The sequence below is a fragment of the Rhea pennata genome, chromosome 3, assembly GCF_028389875.1.
Source record: "Rhea pennata isolate bPtePen1 chromosome 3, bPtePen1.pri, whole genome shotgun sequence".
Taxonomy (NCBI): domain Eukaryota; kingdom Metazoa; phylum Chordata; class Aves; order Rheiformes; family Rheidae; genus Rhea; species Rhea pennata.
Window position 1 is genome coordinate 57,939,679 of NC_084665.1, and position 21,115 is coordinate 57,960,793.

At 38.7% G+C, this 21,115-nt stretch overlaps 1 protein-coding gene across 1 annotated transcript in view; it reads left to right on the top strand.

Moving 5' to 3' along the window:
- Positions 1-21,115, top strand: part of MTHFD1L (methylenetetrahydrofolate dehydrogenase (NADP+ dependent) 1 like) — a 162,368-nt gene that overhangs the window by 35,176 nt on the left and 106,077 nt on the right. Inside the window, exons 12-18 of the mRNA XM_062572378.1 lie at positions 1,590-1,726; positions 2,974-3,020; positions 6,437-6,544; positions 7,409-7,483; positions 11,105-11,207; positions 14,317-14,393; positions 17,264-17,404. Of these exons, the coding sequence (XP_062428362.1) occupies positions 1,590-1,726; positions 2,974-3,020; positions 6,437-6,544; positions 7,409-7,483; positions 11,105-11,207; positions 14,317-14,393; positions 17,264-17,404 (688 nt within the window). The remainder of the gene's footprint in view (positions 1-1,589; positions 1,727-2,973; positions 3,021-6,436; positions 6,545-7,408; positions 7,484-11,104; positions 11,208-14,316; positions 14,394-17,263; positions 17,405-21,115) is intronic.

Here is a 21,115-nt window from a genome sequence, read left to right on the forward strand (position 1 = left end):
ATGATGCTGTTACCTGTGGCTAAAATGACTAAAAGCAAATGCCCATACACAGACAAATATCACATGGTCATTTAAGAGCAGTTCAAAGCTATCTGCAGACCAAATACTGTTTCTGAAGAGTCTCAGTTCAGGGAATCTCTTAGAGGCATGTTAAAATCTCATAGATTTCATAGGGACTTGAGTTAAAGCACTGCTTTTCTAAGCAGGAAAATACAGTCTACTCAAATTCTTGATCTTAATTAGGCTTGCTTCTGATGCCCAAATTGTTCTGAATAATGTATTGAGAAGTAAATTCATATCTAACAAAGATTTTTTTGGGGGGGGGATCATTTGCATGCATTTGGGAGATTTTCTACATAAGACGTGTTCATACGTTAAAAAAAACAAGCAAACTATGGATCATAAACAAATGTGATGACCTTGAAAGTAGAAAGGTCGTCATTTAAACTAAGGTGTCTTTCATTCACGGAGTCCTTTACAGATTAAGAAGGCAGTGTGTGTAGAGCCTGCCCTCTTGCTAATGAAAGCCATGCGCTCGTGCTGAGGGAACAGCACACCCTAAAGCTGCATTTATCAGACGTGATAAGAATTCAGAGTTGGTCAGACACCGACGGTTAGGTTAAGAGAGGTTTCTCTGTTTATGGGGTTTTTTTTCCATTTTTAAAACTATCCAGTGTGCTATATTCCTCTCCTATCCAGTAGAAGTGCTCCCTGCTTTAGCTGTTGCCCTGACCAAAGGTGGGGAAGGGGTTGAGGAAGGTTTTCATTTGTAGAATCAACCATCATTGTTCCTTCATTACAGTTAAATAGTGAGAAACAAGGATAAGAGCCTTTATATTGAGGTTGGTTGTCTTTCTCTAAAATTCTCTAAAATACTGTCCTGGTTCAATTGCAGTTTCTCTGGAATGCATGTGGCAATCCCTAGGATGAAGGTTTTGAGCTGTTGTGTGGGATGCCAGATTGAGAGTGTAGTTGTCCATTCTGGGCCTTAGATACGCAAAACTGTCAAGAAATGTAAATATAAAATATATGATGTTTGATTGAATATAACGACTTTTGTGTCCTGTTTTATGGAAAAAAAATCAGTTGCTGAGTTTATGATGACATGAAAGTTAGAGAAAGGATAGTTGAGCTTTGCGAACAAAAGTGTCTGTTCTTTGATTTAAAATATGCTGTTATTTCATTCATAGTTTTGAGCAGTGGGAATAAAACATTTTTGCTACACAAAAATATTAATACATGCTTGGAGTGTTTTGATGGATGATTTGCTAATGAAATTGGTGAGACTTTTGTGCTATAATGAAAATGTCTAAATTCAATATATTCTGTTTAGAACTTTTGCCAAAATAATCTTCTCTTTTTCTGCTATCATAGTAAATTACTTAAATAGAAGACACATGTATATTAGCATTCCAGCTTGAGCTGGGGGATAACACTGTGGCAATATTTTTGTGGAGATAGAGTAATCTTATTGAAATTTGTTGTACAGACATTCCTCATTGAAATCAAAAGCCATAAGTTCTGATATCCTTAGCCAGGATGACATCAGCAAAGAATCTGATTAATCTTTTTTTTTCTTGTTTTGATAGAATAACTCCTACACCCCTAGGAGAAGGGAAAAGCACAGTCACAATTGGTCTTGTCCAGGCTCTTACTGCACACCTTAACATTAATTCCCTTGCCTGTCTGAGACAACCTTCCCAAGGACCTACTTTTGGAGTTAAAGGTACCTAATATTTGCAAACTGTATGACTTCGTTCAGGTTAAAATGATGTGTTATTTTTTTTTCTTTTTTTTTTTTTATTCCTTAGTTACCTCACTAATTCAGTGGATTGCCCGAATGGTACTATCGTGTATTTTTGATAAGTATATACCTAATGCTTAAAGATTTCTTGCACACATCTTCCCATCCAAGGTTTGTGTGTATGTTCATGAACTTACATGTACTGATAATACGTATAAAATCCCACATAATGAAAGGCATCAGGATAAGTTAGCCAAGAAGTTTTCTGTGTGAGTGCGTACACTTCCATCCATTCTGCTGGTTGAAGACACTCTAAAAATGTCTCTAAATGTTGCTGTTTAACTCTTCCTTGAGAAGGAATTCTACATCCACCCATATTGACTTGAAATATCCAAGCAAAGGAAGTTGGCAGTCATGGTTGTGATGTGGTGTGTTGGTATGTGGTTCAGCTATGTCTGCATCGTACACTTGGCTAAGTACAAGTCTCCTCTTTCTGTTTCCTGAGTTCTCCCTCCTAACCCTGGGCTGCTGACTTTTTGCCTAGAAATCCTCTAACGGCCTGAGGGCTAGGTAAGAGTCAGCCAGAGTTCAAACCTGTCTTCAGTGTTGACAGGAAGTAATACATTTTTTTTTTTGCCATTTCTCAGCTGAGATTGGTGCCTAACTGGGCAAGCACTCCCCATCTGCTCTGCTTTGCTTTACTGAAGTTTAAGTTAACAAGTTTGATTTCAGCTGGAAGGCTACGAGTGCTTGGTGCTTCTCAGCCAAGACTGGTGCATGTGAGTGCTTTAATCCCTCCACTCAAACGTTGTATAGGTTACAGTGAACTTGCTTGACTGTCTATTGGGAGGCAGTGGGGAAGGAGCAGTCAGGCAAGGATGTGCAGGTTTCGTTTGGAAGCAGTGATTGCTTGTGACTGCAGTCTCTCCTCCCAGCTGCTGCATGTGCATGACTGTCCTAAATCTGGATAGGAGCAGTGAGTAACTCTTACCTAGCTAAAACGTGGGCCTGGCATCCTTTCAGTTCAAGAATTCCCTTTTTACTGTCTGTGTAAGAAAGCCAGGAAGGCTAAAATAATTCCTTTTTATTTCGATGTATGACTAATTCCCTAATAGGAGTTAAAATACGAAGAAACGTATTAATAAAGCTGTATGTTTTACTTTGTGTGTTGAAGGATTTCTTTCCCAAACTAGTGCGAATCTGATGTGACCATATGCTTTCTTGCACAGGTGGAGCAGCAGGGGGTGGATATGCTCAAGTGATTCCCATGGAGGAGGTGAGAGACAGACTGGGGAGAGGGAAGGCGACACAGCACGTACCAGTCCCTCTCTGGGAGAGGTAGCAGCTCAACGGGGCTGCTGCAGCATTTGATCTGTTACAATAGTCTGCCTAGTGAATTGACATGATCCCTGGCATATTCATATGGCTGCTCTATGAAGTCCAGAGTCTGGGGAATGTGGGTGCAAAAACATTGCATAGTATACGTATTTGTAACATCTCAGCTGTCACTTGGATGCTTTCTGAGAAGAAAGCCCACTATCTATGCACAAGATACAAGACAAAGAGCTGACTGAAGCTATTTATTCCCATTTATGTCCACATCTTTTGAAAAAGATTTGAGAAAGCATTACCTTTCTGGTAGAGTAGATAAAGGCAAAGAGACTCAGGGCTGTTTGGTAGAATACATTTCTTTTTCAAATATAGATTTAACATTTATTTTCAGCAGAAGTCACTACCTGTGGCAAAATGTATTTGTTTCTAGCCAGACTGACTCTTCTCTGGTAGTGATTCATCTTATTGTGAGACAGACTCAAAATATTTTTGAGGGGTAAATACCAAAACTTTTGCTAAGAAAGTAAAAGGAAGATGATTTATTCCAAAAATGGTAATGGGATAAAGAGATCTCCTGTGAAAAGCTCTTTTCACATGTGCTGGCAAAGTGAAAGAATTGTTTTCTTAAATTAATCTGTAGCTTTCCCTTGTCCATATGTAAGTGTATTTCTGTTAAAGATGGCATTATCCCATTATCCCTAGCTTCAAGTACTTCTGAAAATCATACGTTACCTTTTGAAGTAAGCCAGCTAGATGTACACTTTTGAAATACTTTCACTGCGAAAATAGTGATATTCTAGCTGAAGTCTTCATCCTTCCTTAGTATAACATTCAAGATGCCTAATCTAAGCAATTCATGCATTTTATGGGCAGACTGAGGCAAGGATTTAGATGAAATTTAGGCTGTGTGCAGTATTTCTCGTTCGGCTGTTGTCATTTTCTGTGCTAGGTGGCTCATTTAGTCTCATTTGTCTTCAGCATGCTTAAATAAGACTTAAATATGCTGTAGTTGACAGTGGGATTTTGTTTTGTTTGTTTTACTCTTTGCAAGCAGGTTTTCTCGATGAAGGGACAAAGGGAGATTAATCCTATGTGTATATTCAGTGTTTGTTTGGAAATGTACACACATTTTACACAGTGACCTTCTATGAGTTTTCCCCACTGAAATTGCTTTGCCCCAGATTTTCTGGGCTGAGAAGATGAGCTGGGACCACATAGTTCTTGGGATGACCCGTGACAGGTATAGAACAGAGGGAGGGCCCTGGTTGAAGCCCAGAGCCATGAGGTGGTGTCGCGATGGTGGTGGTGGCAGGTGGTTTGGGGATGTTGGACTTTGTTCTAGCGGCCAGCATTGCTCTGCTGAGCCTTGTGATCCTGGTTCCTACTGGTCAGCACCTGAATCAGTTTGGTGTGGGCAGGTGATTCGATGTATGGCACAGAAACAAAGTGATGATCAAGACTTCTGGAGCGGCCCACCGCCATTGTTTGACACTGGGAGATACCAACAAGATCACCCAGGACAGGATCTGCACCCTCGTTGCAGAGGGTTGTGAGCGTGCCCAGGGCTCGGGAGCAGGCTGATAACTGCTAGTACCACGTCACTCATGAGAGAAGTGCAATGGAGTAAATCTCTCTAAACCATTAAGTGATGGTGGGCATCAGAAGGAAGCATAAGGCTTTTGTAAGCTGCCCGGAAGAGGGATAGCTTCAGAAGAACCCCTTCGCTTGAGTGGCTGAGCTGACTGATTAGGCCCTGCAGGAAGAAAACAAACCTTCCTATCAAGGAAGTTTTCACCTCCTTTTTCCCCTCAGTGAGGCAAGAGCTTATGTCCTTTGTTCTCTCCTGCCCTTTTCAGCTCTCGGGTGAATTGATCCTTCTGTCCTGCTGTCCCAGTTTTTGACTGGCAGAGATCCCTTGAGAGTTCTTGCACCCTGCCAACCTCATGATGGACCCATCAGCTCTTGGTAGCCCAGGCTCCCTGCCCTCCCACCCCTAAACAGGAAAAAGAAAAGAAAGAATGTTGCTTTAGGTAGTGCCCAAAAGTCTGAGTGAGACAAAAACCTTTAGCTAATCAGAAATGAGTAAGCAAAAACATTCAAACAGCAGCAAAATTTGATTCCTGAGAGGACCGATACACCCCATAATTTTTAGGTGGAGCTGGAGCTGGAGAGATGAGGAGTCAATACTAACAGCACCTAGAGCTTTAGGGAAAGGGAAGGAGACATAGGGGAGGATGCTGTGGAGGTGTAATCCCATCATCTAGTTGTTTATGCACCTAGGGATAGGATCCAAAGTGGCATTGCGTGTAAAGGGCATTACCCTTTTCTAAGCCTTCACCCTCCTGCTCTCAGGGGGGGCGGGGAGAGAGAAACTAGTGTTAAGTGCCAAAGTCTCCACATGAAAGAGTGGTAGGGCACTCACTGGTTTGAGAGCGTTGCGTTGGCATATGTATGCTTTGTAGGTGCTGGAGGACATGGTATTGGTATAGCCCACTCTTTGGTTTGGAGCCTACTGTCCCCATTAGGAGCTGAAGCACATTAATCATATACCTCACGCAGGTGTTGCAGTTGGGTTCCATTCAAAAAGAATCTAATTTAGAGCTCACCAAAACCATTTTACAACCTGAAATAACAAGGAAACTCTTTAGCTAGTAGCATAGCTGCTTTGAGCAAAGCACTAGTGTAGCAATTGGTTATGGTTTTGATCATCTATTGCGTGCACTTCAGTATGATTATAGTCCAGGAATTGGGTCAGTTGTGGCTACTGCTTCTGGGCTGTCAATACCACAGTGCAATTAAAGCTGGTCTTCTGTCTCCTTGGTCAGATGAAAAGCATGATGCCTCTGTAACACACATCCTAATCCAGTCTAGCTCTGCTGATACCAAATTTTTCCACAAAATGTTGATGAGTAAACTTTGTATCAGCAAAGTTCATGCCTGATCAGGCATGGCCTTTTCTCCTGTGGCTGGAAGAAAGCTGGCATAAAAGGATAGAGCCAGCACAAACTGTGCATTCAGGGTGATTCAGCAGAGATCTGCACATCTGATCCAGGTCAAATTTGTACTGCTGATTTGGACTGATTTAATGTTAATGATGTGGAACCATAGCCCTGGGCTTTCTATTCTTGAATCATTTAGTAATGAATAAATACCTTTGTGGCTTTGTTTGGCCCTGGGAAGTTTACTACACACTCAGGTGAGAACATATCTTTCAGATAACTCAGTGTATTTTCAGCCTTAATGATACTCTGTCTACACTAATAGGAGGTTAATCTGAGGTGTTTCCATTAATCTGTCTGAGATTAACAGATAGAGTTAAATTGTTTCTTAAAACTTGTTGTTGTTGTTTTCACCCTATAGTTCAATCTTCATTTGACTGGAGATATACATGCTATAACTGCTGCGAATAATTTGCTGGCTGCTGCTATTGATGCTAGGATCTTGCATGAAAATACTCAGTCTGATAAGGTGAGAATTATTTTCTAATATCCACATGACATTTTTTCTTTTCAGTTTTTCTATAGAATTGTATTTCAAAGTAAAATATGGGTTATCTGTTTACGATTTCTCCATATGAACGGAAGTTATTGCTAGGGTCATTCTATGTTCTGCTGGGAAATGACAGTTATAGAACATATTTTTGTCAAATACCTTCTCTTAAAATAATCTTTAAGATGTGCCCAAAAGCTTGTCAACAATAGTTGACAAAGCTGTCAGACTGTACTAAATAGTCTAATAAAACATGTTCTCTCTTCCTACAAATCTTGTTGTTAATAATTTATAAACTCCTTTTAAAGCTAGAAGTCTGGCTTATGAGGTATTCTTGGTTATGATGTACCCTAAGAAGAGGAGGCTGTGAAGAAAACAAATAAGATTCTCCTCTTCCACTAAGGTTGTTGTGACCTTAACACAAATACAATTTGAATCTTTGCAGGGAGAAGGGAAAGGAAAATCTTCTTTTTTTTTTTTGCCTATTGTGATAAAAATTATGGTAATGATAATGGTAGTATGAATACTGTAGTTGGTTAAAATTTGGTTAAAGTGGTTAAAAGTTTAAAGGGGATCTCAGTTTCCAAAATACTTAATTTTTCTGGGAGACATGTAAGTACAATAATTCTGGTAATTGAATTTAGACTGCTAAATCATAGGCATTACTGAAAGCCTACCAACCTTCTCAGATTTTTTTTTTAATGGCTAACCAGAAGTCCATAACTTAGACAGTTGGGAAATTTTACTGGAATTAATCTAAATAAAATAAAAACATCAGGTTTTCATATAAATACTTCTTGGTTGTAACTTTTTCTTATGTAAACTTGCCATGTGTTTTTCTAGGCTTTGTATAATAGACTGGTTCCAGTAGTTAATGGTGCGAGAGGATTTTCTGCTATTCAGCTTGCCCGTCTGAGAGTAAGTTGTTAATGTATTTTCCCCTCAATTACAGTGTCTCTTCATAAAACATTTTCTCTTACTGCAACTTGTTGCAAGTTATTTGAGGTATGGGACTGAGTTTATACAAACTTTGCTCAGGAATTTATTGAGTCCGGACTTTCTCTAAAAGCATCTTCCTTGCAGTAATAGGATCTGAGTTTGATATTATTTTTGTAACTAGTATTTTCACTATTTTCTCCTCAGAAATAAACCAATAATATTTTGTAAATATTGTGTCTTTCCTGATGAAATATTAAGGTTAGAATTTTTAAAATTCTTTTCCTATTATGGCAAAGTCACATATGAAAGCTCAGATTTTCTGATACGACAATATTTTCTGGTTTTGAAAGTTTATTGTAGCGTATGCTTCTGGGAATTTTTTAAAGCCTATTTGACAGTGTTCTTCCTTAGAGAGATAGAAATGCATTTGTTTCCATAGTGTATTTTTGCATCCCATCATGCTTTGTGAATATTTCCAGAAGAGCTTCCTATGCAAGTCATAAATGAATAACGCATCCAGATTTGACACTGCCAGTCAGAAAAGTAAATGGAGAACAGCACGGTCCACTGCTGCTGGGGAAGGGTAGTTTTGCATGTGAACCTTAAGGGCGGCTTCAGTCTTCTGCATCCAGGTCCGTGATGTTGTTGGCCTTTGAGGCATCCATGTGTAAGCCTGACCAGTGTTGCCTCAGAGCCACTGAATGGCGATGACTGGCTGCCAAGTGCACACACAGCTGCAGTGGAAATAGGGGGTAAAAAGGAGGAGGGAGGTAATACCAGCTTCTGCTTTTAAAAGATATGTGCTAGTAACATTTTAAGCTTTTGGGCTGCTCAGTTGTCTGGGTGACCCTAAATGAAGATATGGATGATACCTGTTTGCCTCTGTGGCATAGAAGGTCTCACATAAATTTTCAGGAGAACATTCGGATGTTTTCATTTAACCCTCATTCGCACTCTGGTGTATAGGTTATGAGGTGGGGGTGATGTTTCTGTTGTGTGTAGCATACCAAGCATCTCTGTAGTAGAGATAGATTTTTGTCTGTCAAATGAACTGCAACTGAATAAAAGTGTTTAGCTTTTTAAGATTCAAATAAGTACATTACAATTTCCATTATAATTGAATTATTTTGTTGTGAATTGCATGTTATCTGATGATTCTTTATAAATAAAAATAAAATTTAGATGGTAAAATGTAACTTTATGGGAGTGAGGGGGTTGCATTTTTGTCCAAAGATTATTAAGGTTGAGACTCCTCCGTTACATACATGATTTGGACTTGTAAGTACAGTAGGTCCCATCCTGTTTCTTACTAGCTCTTTGTCTTACCTCAGGGACTACTTTTCTTATTCCCCTGCTCTTCAGCTTTTTACCTTTTTCTCCACTAAGCTAGGGAGGCCAAAGACTCTTCCTCTACTACCTCTTCATTGCTTCTGTCCCAGGCTTTTCTTTGTCTCCTTGTCCATATCAGGTCGGTGTCTTACTCCATCAGCCTTTTACTTGCTGCTTGGATTTGGCACAGATGTCTGAGACTGTGATGGATGGTCTGCTCACTTTTTCGTCCCAGTACCCAGCCCTCCCTATGGATGATAGCTGAAAGCTATGAAACGACTGAAAATTTTGCTGTCAGCCTCTGTTGAAAGATGCTCTGTGCAAATGTTATCGTTGGGGAGTTTAGCCTCTAAAGTTAACAGGCCCTGCCTAAACACATAGATTAAGAAAAAAAGATACAACATGTACAAGTGGATTTTCATCTAGGTTCAGGCTAAGGGATGGTGGCAAAAAGCATGCCTTTGTAATGAAGTTTGCTCACTTGAAATTACCTTGTTTTTAAGAATGAGCCAATGGAGCCTCCTAAAGATAAGACTGTTTTATTTGTAAAACTGTCATTTTTGATTGTTAGCCTTACTCTGCACTGTTTAGATAATGTCTTTTAGAACTAAGTTGTCTTTTGGAGGACAGAACTAATGAAGCCTAGTTTCCTTTGAATTTAAATCCATTTTTCTTTTCTATGCCTTGTTCTTGCCCTTAGTTAGGGCATTAGGTAGTAACTCCAGCTCCCAGCCTCTGACTTTTTGCAAGTCTTCAATATTCACGTTGCCCTCCAGCATGACTCCACTATGACTCTCCATCAATGTTCCTTGTTTCCCCTCATGGATACCCCCAACTCTGTGCAAACCTCCAGTGCCCTCCCTGCATCCACAGCATCTCTCTCTCTCTTTTTTTTTTTTTTTTGTTTAAGTTCCCTGAACCCATTCCCTCAATTCTTCTAGCTTCCTCTTATTCCTCTTACTGTGTTTGGCTTGTCAATGTGCACAAGGTTGTGTTTCTTGCATTGGAGCAATATGTGTGCAAGGTCGCTGGCTGTGGTACCTCGTCTCTGCCTGATACATCAAACAGAGCGGGTGGACGCTGATTTCTGACCACATTCCCTTGATGGAGACACTCTGGGGATATTTATCCTTTATCTGCCTGCCTATGAAATGAAATGTGTAGGCAGCAATCTCTAAGACTTCTGCTAACTCCATCAAATTTGATTAAAATCAATCAATGGATTAAAAAAGATTTAACAAGGCACTGATCATTGAAGACATAAGCCTTGCTCCATTAAAATTGGAGTGAAAATCTGTAGGCAGCAATTTCCAAGTGTCAAAAGCAGCAGGCTGTTCTCAACAGCTTTTTCTCCCTCTCAGTAGAGCGGGAAGTGCCCCAGTGCCTGCACCTGCTTTTGAAAGCATTCTTCACAGGCAGTCCGAGAGACTGATCTTCGATAGGGCGCATGGAGGAAACGCCTTTAACACGCTCAAAATATTGTCCTCAACTTCCTGGAAATGAGCTTTGGTTTAAATAGGGAAACAGCTGGTGTAGCTCTTTGTTCTCAGCGCTGAGTGCCTGTATGCCTACTTTCAACATAATGTAATTAATCGACACTCAGTGCCTCTGTGTTCAAATGCAAGAATATTAATATCTACAGACTTTTTAGATGTCTAATACTGAAGTGTATACATGGTGGTTAATTCACTGAGGAATGCTTTCTAATGCCAGAGAGGATAAAGACTTTGCAGGACAACAATTCTTAAACATAGTTTTCTGATCCACCTCTGTGTAGATTCACTTAAAAAAAAAAAACATTTTTGATTTGTTAAAATGAAGTCGGGATGTATTGACCCATTCATTATAAATGAATGGCTTAATGGGTTGTGGGCTGTTTCAGCAGAAGTTTTTCTCTCATTCAGAGAGTTCACACAAGATAATACATGGGTCTTTCACAGACATCCTCAAAACAGGATAAGCAGTTAATTATCTTTTTCAAAGTGACCAGTAATGTTGATTTTTCTCCTTGGCTTTTGTTAAGAGCTGCTTCTGTGTAAGAAAGAGATCTTTAATTTAATAGCCTATGAATATTTCTCGTTTTTCATTTCTCTTCTCCATCCACATTTGCCCATTTTAGTAACAGATTTCTTCCTGTGTGCTTTTATAAATAGTTTCAGTCCTGACTTATTTTTTTTCCCAAAAGCTTGCTTAACGGGAAGGAGGAAAGCCAAAGCAGCAATACCTTTTGAAGAGTCACTTTACTGCCTTTATTTATCTTCTTTTCTCTAGAGGCTGGGAATAAATAAGACTGATCCTAGTACTTTAACAGAAGAGGAGATCAGCAAATTTGTGCGCCTTGATATTGACCCATCTACCATAACATGGCAAAGAGGTGTGTAATCAGAAAACCAACTTTTTGGCTGTTAAATTACAATGTTTTTATTTAAACTTGGTTAAACATCTGCAGTAATTCAAGAGACTTTGCTAATATTCTGAAGAATAGATTACTCCGTGAAAGTTTAAATATGTCCGTTGTTTCTTGCATATCAGTAAATAACCTTAAAAACATACAAGACTGGTTTTTTGCATTTTATACATCTCACCTGTTTTTAAGTGTTGTTATTGTGCGTTTAGGTTATTTATAGTTACCATACTTGTTTTTCCTCTTTTTCCTCAGTCAGCAGCCTGGGTAGCTCAAAGACTACATAAATGTCCATTTTTTTAGTATTTTATTAATTTACTTTTTTAAAAAAGCATGGAGCTGTTACTTTGATTGTTAGGAAGAAGAGGTGAAAGATGCAGTATGGTTTCACCTCTTCTTCCTAATGATCAAAGTTGATTGTTGAATGGAGTATTTGACTGAGTATCACCAGTACAAAATCAACTGAGAAGTCAGGAGCCTTAGCTGCGCTTTACTGTACTCTTCATGTGCACACTGTCTCTGACTTGGGATATTTTCTCCAGATAGTACTGGGGAATGTGGTGTAAGATGTTTCTTATTAGTCACACAGTGTTTGTGCATGGAAGAGACCTATGTGGGCATAGAGGACTAATATAATAGTGAAATACGACTCGTTGTTTTTATCAGCGCAGGTTTGGGAGGAGGCAAGGTTACTCAACAACTGTCAAATGAATTATTCAATTCATCTCAAACAAATGCTAGTGAAAGTTTTATCCCACACAAATCTGTATGATGTGCACATTTTAAACATTACGGGAAAAAATACTGGTTTTAGGAATGCTTTAGATAGCTTTGAAAGTGTTTTCTTTGGGACTCTTTCTGCAATCTATATGTCTGTGAAGCTTGGAACTTACCAGGAAATTTACTCTATAGGGCAAAAGAGAGAGCTGTCAGATTGTCTGAAAATGAATTACAGTCAGGATCTATCTCCTTAGGAAGTGTCACAAGCTTAAAGTTCATTGTCATCTTACACAAAACCTAACAGGCACAACACACTAAAAAGAAGGAAAGCTCCCCTCTCCTGCCCCTTTCCATGGTATCCAGATCCTGTTTATATTTCTAGAGGATCAAGAAGTAGATGCATTAAACCTAACATTAACTTTGGTTGAACCTAATCTTTCCTTCAGTGTTTGCTTTGGGTAAGAAGGAGGGCAGGTTAAAGAAGTAAAAATTGTTTCTGTAGCAAAGACAATTCTTCCATATTTTTCTGCTTCTAAGTGCAGCTGTTGGAATCTTCCTGAGGAATTAATTTTGACTATGATGAGAGAGCTGATGTAACTGAGAGACCAGAAAGAGTTGCAGGTGGTAGTTACAATTTGATGGTAAGGGTATTCAGTTTGCATGAATCCACTGGAAAGGCCTGGATAAAAAGCAGCCCACTAGCTGTTCAAGCTGACGTGAAGGCTGGTTCATGCTCTCATCAGTATGGGTAGGCAGGAGGGACAGTCAGGTCTGCTTAAGGCTGTCATGAGACTGAGATTCCTATGAGGAGAGGGGATAAGCTTGTGCCTGAGAGATCAACTTGCCGTATGGCTTTGCCGTAGCATATGGTCCCACAGCTTGGCACAAGCCTGCTGCTTCCTCCTACTGAGCTCTGTTCACAGTCCTTGCCAGTACTGTAGTATTTTAGAGAATGATTGTGCATAAATAGAAACCAAGATAATGGTATAAATAAATAGAAACTAAAATATGGTAACCACATCTGCTTTATGCCATCCCTTAAACAGAATTCCTGAGGAAATCAGGGGCCTGAATACCATGGAAGAAAGCATATGTGACATATTTACAACAGCCCCATGTGAAATGACCAAGAAATGGATGTGACTGAAATCTTGCCTTTATCAGTCTACTGGGACTTGTGTATAACTGAGATTCAAAATCCCTCTTGTTCCTAGGTGATCACATTGGCCTTTTCTGCACAAACAAATCTGCTAATCTCTAAAAACAGCAGGAGAACTGAGGGAAGAGATGGTGTCACTGGCCTTCAGTACAGGCCACTCCTAGGGAAGTCCTTGATTCTCTGCCTTATACTGAACAGGGCTCAAATCTGCATCTCCCAGAAGAATGACCTGATTGTCAGGTTGCAGGTTAAACTGTTCAAGAGAACCTTCTACCTCTTTTTGTAGGGTTGCTGTAGGAAGGATCAAAAGATTGTAGGGCCAAAGAGACTGTAAGAAAGAGGGAGCTCGTTTGTGTAGGGATCACCATCCCAGGGAAGGAGAAGTTCTGCAGTCTGGTCTTTGCTTCTAACGATGAGAAACATCCTCCTAATGTTTCCTCCTAAGAAATGTGGTCAGGTCATAGTCCTTTCTTTTGATTCCTACAAAGGCATGTCTGAATTTGTTATCAGTGCAAGAACAGAGAACTTGGATTGCTGTGATGTAAATGACGTTAGCAATTCCACAGGATGGTTTGGAGTGTGCTTCCAATACCCCAAGTGTTTCCAGGTTAGGAAGACAGTTGTATGAAACTGAAGTTATGTTAAATAGCAGATGCTTGCTTTTGGCAGTTGGAAAAAAAATTATCTGAATGCTACCCAGCTGAATGTGGAGTTGGTTACTGTGATGTGCAATAAAGTGGCTTGTCTGGAAGAACCAATCGGACAACATAATCATCCTTATAAAGAAAAACAGACCAAGTTTAAGCTACATCCTGTAGTTTTAAAAATCAACTTTTAACAAGTGAATAAAAAGGCTATGATTTGAGCTAGGTCTGAGGTGCTTTGTAGCTACCAAGGCAGATTTTTCTTGTGTAGGTAAAATATATTAATACATACATCAGAATGTTAAGCATCTCTTGGGTTCAAATATTCTTCAGAGAAATAGTGCTTGTGTTATTTCAACCTGTCATCTAAAGGTGTGAAATTGGGGGGGAGAGACCAAGCCAGTACCACTGATAACATGCAGAAGCATGTTTATCTGGTTACACTGTACTGTGTAAGTAGCTGAATCTTATGTGTGGTAAAAACATGTAAAATGCCTGGAAAGAATCCAGATCTCTGAATCTTTGTTAATATCTTTTGCTTTTACTTTTATTTTAGTGGTGGACACAAACGACAGATTCCTGCGAAAAATAACAATTGGCCAAGCAAATACTGAGAAAGGATTTGTCCGTCAGGTATGTAAAGGCATATTCTGGACAGACTTTGATTTAGAGACTAAAAGATATTTGCCCATCTATAACTCTTTCAGTAAATTTCTTTGAATTACAATGCTAACATCTGTTGATACTGTGTAATAGTGTTGCAATGAAGCTGATCATGTTAATGAATAACAGAGTCTGAAGTTTCAGGAACAGTTCAATGTATGTTGCACAATGTGTTGAAAGTACTTGAAAAATTTGTGTATATTATGTTGGAAGTTTATTAAAAAACTTACTGCTAAATTGAAGGTCAGACTTCAATGCTACTACCTGAACAAGGATACCTGGGTTATGTGGGTAAATCCAGTTATGAGACAAGGCGATGTAGAGTAACAATGTTAGGTGGAGCAAACTCATTGTAATCTGGAGTTGCTTCTAATTCAAGGAAGATTATTGTAATTTAACACTCTGGATAACTTAATTCTTGAGGTTCTGACCAATTTGAGGTAAAGTAAACAGTTATTGTGGTATAGATGAGGCCTTATGCAACTCACATCTTTAATTTTTCTATAACATTTCAGATCTCCTTTAGATTTTGTGCCTCAATAAGGAGTAAGTCTTGCAGGATTTTTAATGTTTCTGCTTAGTGCAACAGTTAGAACGGTCGATTAAATTAGACGAATTTGGGAGATAATGCTTTGTTTTGTTTTTGAGCACATGGAGTAGAGACTTTTCTTTCTATAATGTAGAAAAATTTTAATCAACTAATTCTCATCTTTGAAACTTGAGATGTTTTCCAGTGTTTAGATGTATTTCAGTGACATTGTGGTTGTTAGGTTTGAGCCAGGTTCTGACAGCCTTATTGTGCACTGTTTTACGACCATAATTATGCTGCTGACCTCAGTGCGAGTTGCTTTATTATAAAATGCTAGTCGACATAAGATTCTCAAGCAAGACTGTTACTCCTGTACTGCTTTGGCTAAAATGACCTTGATGCATCCAGTTTTGTTGTACTGGACTAATGCACATATCCATTCATGTTTTAACATAGTCTTACTGACTTGAGAAATAAAGACCAATTAGAGAAACTCATTTCAGAGCCTCACCAGAGAGCCAGATAAAACAGGACTTCATAGCTAACAGAAGCATTTTATAAATATTTGGAGTGATGCTCTAGCGCTTTTAAAATCAATGACATCTGTGTAAAATGGCAGAGCACAGCAGGCACAAAAGCCTGCATTTTAATGAACAGGGATGCTGTGGTTTCTAAAGAGTATTACATGACTGATGGCCTTGATCCTGCAATTGAATCCATGTGGGTGGATCCTTTCATCAGTAAAGAACTGGCTTTACAGCTAAGGCTTCTGTCAGCACTTCAGAGGTGTATAAAGATTGTCAGAGTCAAAATAGCACCTGCTATCACAATCTTGTGCCTATTTTTTCAATAAAATATTGTGTCACTCTTCAAGCCAGGTGAAGAAAACAATCCGGGATTGTTTTTCCTGTCCTTTCTACGTTTTGTGTAAAAACTCTTTTTATATTTTATGTAAAAACGGTAATACATGTAATAAAAACTTTTTTTTTTCTCTTAATGAACATCCTGATAAAGTCAGATAGTATTCCAGGATACGGGTTAGGCATAGTTTTCTCAGGCTGATTGCATGTATTACATATGCTTCAATGTCTTCCAGGGCATATTCTACCTTCAGAGACTGTAGCATCCATATCATCTCAGCAATAATAATAATGTTCACTCGATTATTTTGTTGTATGCTCTAATACTTCCAGAGAAAAAAATAATTTGCTTTCTAACATCAGGATTTCATTTGAATCCCTAGCCTGAACATCCCTATTACAGAATTAGTTTTCATTTTTTATGGCATATGTCTCCCTGCCTGAGACCCAGTCCAGGAAAGTGTTTAGGTGTCGTCATGAGTTTTGCCTAACCATGCAAGTGCACAGAGGTGAGCCTTGCCTGAAATAGGGACCAGTCCAAGTGTCTTTTTCTACGTAGGTAATAGTGTGATGTAAATTCATAAATTTTGTATAGACTTAAATTTGCTGGAGCTGGAGAAATTATTAAAGAGGCTGTAGTTCCTCACCCCTACATTGCATTCCTCTCACATAATACATTAGTGGCTGTGCCTTTCGTCTCTGTTCATTTGCTAGCAGTACATGGCCTGGGCTTTTCTGATAGTAAAACAGTACACATATTACTAATGCATATTGCAAGTTCATAAAAGTAAGGACCATGGCTCATACTATGTTAAAGTACTACACAATATGAATATATTTCTACAACAGCAATAGGTCTAATGCTGCAAATAGTTCTTGTTTTTCTTCTTCTTTTCTTTCCCTATATATTTGTTCGTGAACCATGGGGATGCAGAGGTGGATATGTTTTACGTCATCATAGCTCAAGCTCAAGGCCTGGCAGTCTAAACTCTAAATTTTGAATTTGTATAGAAAAAGAATGATCAAATGTAACAAGAATGTTTTTGGAACTAGAATTTTTATTAAAAAAAACCTTTTGGAGAGGCCTTGCAGATAGAGGGGAAAAAAAGCCCAGTGCTCTTCTTGTGCCAGAAAATTTGAAAATACTTCTGATCTCTCTCTCTTTTTTTTTTCTTCCAGAGTAAAAAAATTCTTGGTCCTTCAGGGAGATTCTGCTAAGGATAATGGGAGCTGAGGGGTTAAGCAGTATACAAGACTGATCCCCAAGTAAATGATGTGTAAAATACAGTATTAATGAGGAAATAGAAACAAAGTGTATGAAGTGGGTTACCAATTAGAGTTGTTTAAATTCCAGTGTGACATCTGTCTTTCCTGAGTCTGTTCCTGACAGTTCCTTGTGAATATTTGACCTGACTTTGATTTGGTTCATGATTCTTATTTTTATTTTACAGGCTCAGTTTGATATTGCTGTTGCTAGTGAAATTATGGCCATCCTGGCACTTACCACCAGCCTGGCAGATATGAAGGAGAGGCTGGGAAAAATAGTGGTGGCTAATGATAAAAAGGGACAACCAGTAACAGCAGAGGATTTGGTATGTACAGTGCTGTACACCTGTGAATAACATTTAATTCATTTGTTTTGCCTCTGAATCAGTTGAAGAGCAGGTGCATGCCATGGTTTTTGTTTTGAACAGCACGGTTGGATATCGAAGAAAGATCATCATCTGGGCCAAAACTTGCCTGCAATGAGAACAAGATGTAAAACTAACTTGTCCAAGTCTTTTGGTAACATCTGGTTCACAAAGTCTCTGGTCTGCAGAATCTCTTGGATAGATTTCCACAATATTTAAGGCAAACGAATTTAGTGCTGGGGGAGTGAAAGTGTGGGCTTCTATTTGAGAGAGCTGGTAATGTTTGCTACTGTCCTTGCCAAGGGTGATCAGATGTTACAATGATAGTTACCACATGAATGCTTACACTACTAAGTTGAAATTAAAACAAGCTATTCCTGATTCATAAGGTACTGTAACTGCTGGGGACAGGGTTATCTCTTTACAGGATTAAGAATTTTTTTTTCCCACCTATGTTTGTTAGTTGCTGCTTATTCATTCTCTACTTCAGCTTCTGAAAGAAGTCCTTATGTCCTTTGTACTGAATCCTAGCCCTGTAGGTGGCTGTGAGTCAGTGGACCATGGCTGGAAACTCACCCATGGTTGGGTATGGCAAGTTCTGGTACAGCCATTACCTGCCAGTAAGCCCTTGTCATCTGACCCGTATGCCAAGAGTAAGTTCACCGTGATTGCTACTAATTTACTGTAACATTACATTACTTGTATGCTGAAGCCTATTGGTGAAATTAAGATCATATACTGCAGGTTGGCAGTGCACCCTAAATATAATAAATACCATAATGCTTTCCTTTCATATGTTACCTGTCATCTAAATATGTCCTTGTAGCAACTGCAGTATGCCTTGGAGCTATGATTTCGTATCACTCTGCTGACCATAGCTGCCTGTATCACGCAGACTAATTTCCCATTTGAAGCACAGTGTATTCTCTTGTTTGTCCCTTTTGTGTGGACATCTGCAGAAGCTTACTGCTTTTCTTTTTCTTTTTCTTTTTTTTTTTTTTTGAATGAGGGAAAGAACCAGGATGCTGCCTTCTCAGCAAAGATAGCAAACATGTGAGGCAGGAATACCTTCACAACCATAATGAACTCCATTTTAACAAGGAAATGAAAAAATAATATCTAACTCTCTTGGATTTAAGATTGAAATTAAGATAAGAGTGCAAAAAATTCTAAGTGAAGTCATCATTAAAATTCAAACAAAGTCAACTATTATGCAGGAAAATTATGCAGGAAATTCAAATCTTAAGGCACCCTTGCACCTGTCAAAAATTTTGGTATGATAACTATGAATAATTGCATTTAATATTTGAGCCATTAAAGTTTTGATATTCCTTTTCAATTGTGTACCTTAGTGTTGGCCCAGTGGGGTGGGGTGAGGGAATTACTTACATTGTAATGCATATGCAGAAACTTTAAAATAGTTCAATGTCAGGATTAAAACTGTACATCTAAAGTTGATTAAAATAATCTTGATACTGCCTTTGTATTTCAAGGTATTAGTACCACAAAATATGTAACCTACTTTTCAAACACTGAATGCTCCGCAGTTTGCTAAATGAAAACAGTTGTTTTTGCGTAGTCTCTTTCCCCTTTAATTTCTCTGTACCAGTAGCATGGTAGGACTGAAATTATGAACAGCGCACAAAAAAACTTTTAATTTTTGATGCCCATAAAATGAAAGTAGCACTCAGTAAAATGTGTGTTTCTAATTAGGTTTTGTTTGGCCTTTCCTTTAGAAAAAAACTTATGCTTAGTGTCTCAATCACTTAATAGTGTTACTTGTGCTGAACATATGCTTCCAGCACTTCTTTAAAACAGTGTTCGGTATTATAATAAAGAAAAACTGCCCGAAAAAAATATTGGTCACAAACATATATATTGTGACCATCTGTAGCTATGCCATTACTTTTTTTGTTGTGTGCAAGATCTCTTCATCGTGTAGTACAAAGAAAGGATTATGAAATGGAGAGGTTCCTGCCTGCTCTGTTGCACAATGTGTTACAAATGGGGGTGAGAACTGCAGGAAAAAAGGAAAGTATTTCATGGTTAAGGCAGAAGAGAGCCTTTATGGAGAGCTGAATTCTATTCCTGTGTTTTTTGCAAAGCTTCTGTGTAATGTTGTGTCCATACAAATTAATTCTTACAGTTCATGAGGAGCTGTATGTTCCTCAGTTTGGTTTGGTACCCAGGAACTAAACAGTGAAAATCTATTGAGATATCATCAAGAACTTTGAACTAAAGGAAACGATTTTTACATATCTCAAGTTGAGCACCCATAATAAGTGAATACTTTTGACTTCAGTCCATGTGGATGATGTTATTTCTTCTGAAAACAGGCAGGAGTTATTATTGATGGTGAAGCACTCAGATGCCTTGGTGTTGGGATTTAAGAAATGTCCCAAAGGGAAATCAGTAGATTGTCTTCTGACTAAGATTTCTTTACCAAATTAGATGTTGGATATTTTGTACAAGACAAGAGACCTTGTGAATAGCAGATGTGTACTGCAACTAGTTGAATCCTCTGGAATGAATAGCTGATTCATGTACACAAAAAAAGATATATTTCAGTTCTGTGAGGCTGTTTCTTCACCTCTGCTCCTGATTTCTTCCCATTGTTTGTTAGTCTCAGTCTCTTGCAACAGCTTGCAACTAAACCTACTCTTTCCAGGCTTTAACTGCATAATCAGCTCTTCCTCCTGCTGCTTGTGCTGCCGGTGCCGTTACTGTGCCTGCTGCAGGTCCAGCTTTTGACCCCTCATCGTTAGGAGGATGCCTGTAGCATCCCAGGAGAAGGGATATTTGCTTGCAGTCCAGATGTCTGAACCCCGAGCTGGTGCAGCGTGGTGCATACTCTTGCTGTAGCTGCTGCAGCCAAGTGAATGCAGAAAGCTCACAGCCCACTGCAGCTAAGTGTGATGGGGAGCACGGGGCAGTGCTAAGCATTCACTACTAATGAATGCCAGCGAACTGTGATCTTGGGTTTCCCCCAGGTTTATGTCGTGTGCAAATTTTTAGAGGTGGTAAGAGGTTTGATACAAAGCTGCTCTCCTCCTGAGTTTTCATCCTTTTTCCAAATCAGGAGCAGAGAGAAGGTAAAGCTTTACAGCTTGGAAAGAAAAGACAACCCCTGAATGTAGGAAAAACAATACTGTCATTTCAGGAGCAGCTCAATCATTTTGTTTTGAATTTTCATAAAATAAAGATTAAAAGCTTAAATCTACTGTAATGACTTGGCATGGAATGTTTTAGCCCAAGTAATTGCAATTGCATGTAGTTTTAACAAATTTTAAAGGCATACCTTTAAATACCTTCCTTTGTAATGGGAAGTGTCACACAACCTTAATAATGAGTGGTGGAGGTCAGTTCTACCTGAAGCTAAAGAAATTTCTGGGGATCGTGTTTTCTATGTTGCCCAGATTTACTTTTTATAAGCTTAAATGTTTGACAGTAATCCTTAGTTTGTTGAAATCTAATTGAACCAAAACCCCTAAACTCTTTCCTATCATTTGTTTCTAGATGTACACAAAAGAGACTTCACAAAAATACAATTTCTCTTAATTTTGACTTTATATGCAATGTATTTATCGTAATACAATAGCACAATGTAAAATATACATTGACAGATATAAACCAGATGTGGAGGAAGGCTAGGAGTCAGGAAAAAAAGATAAA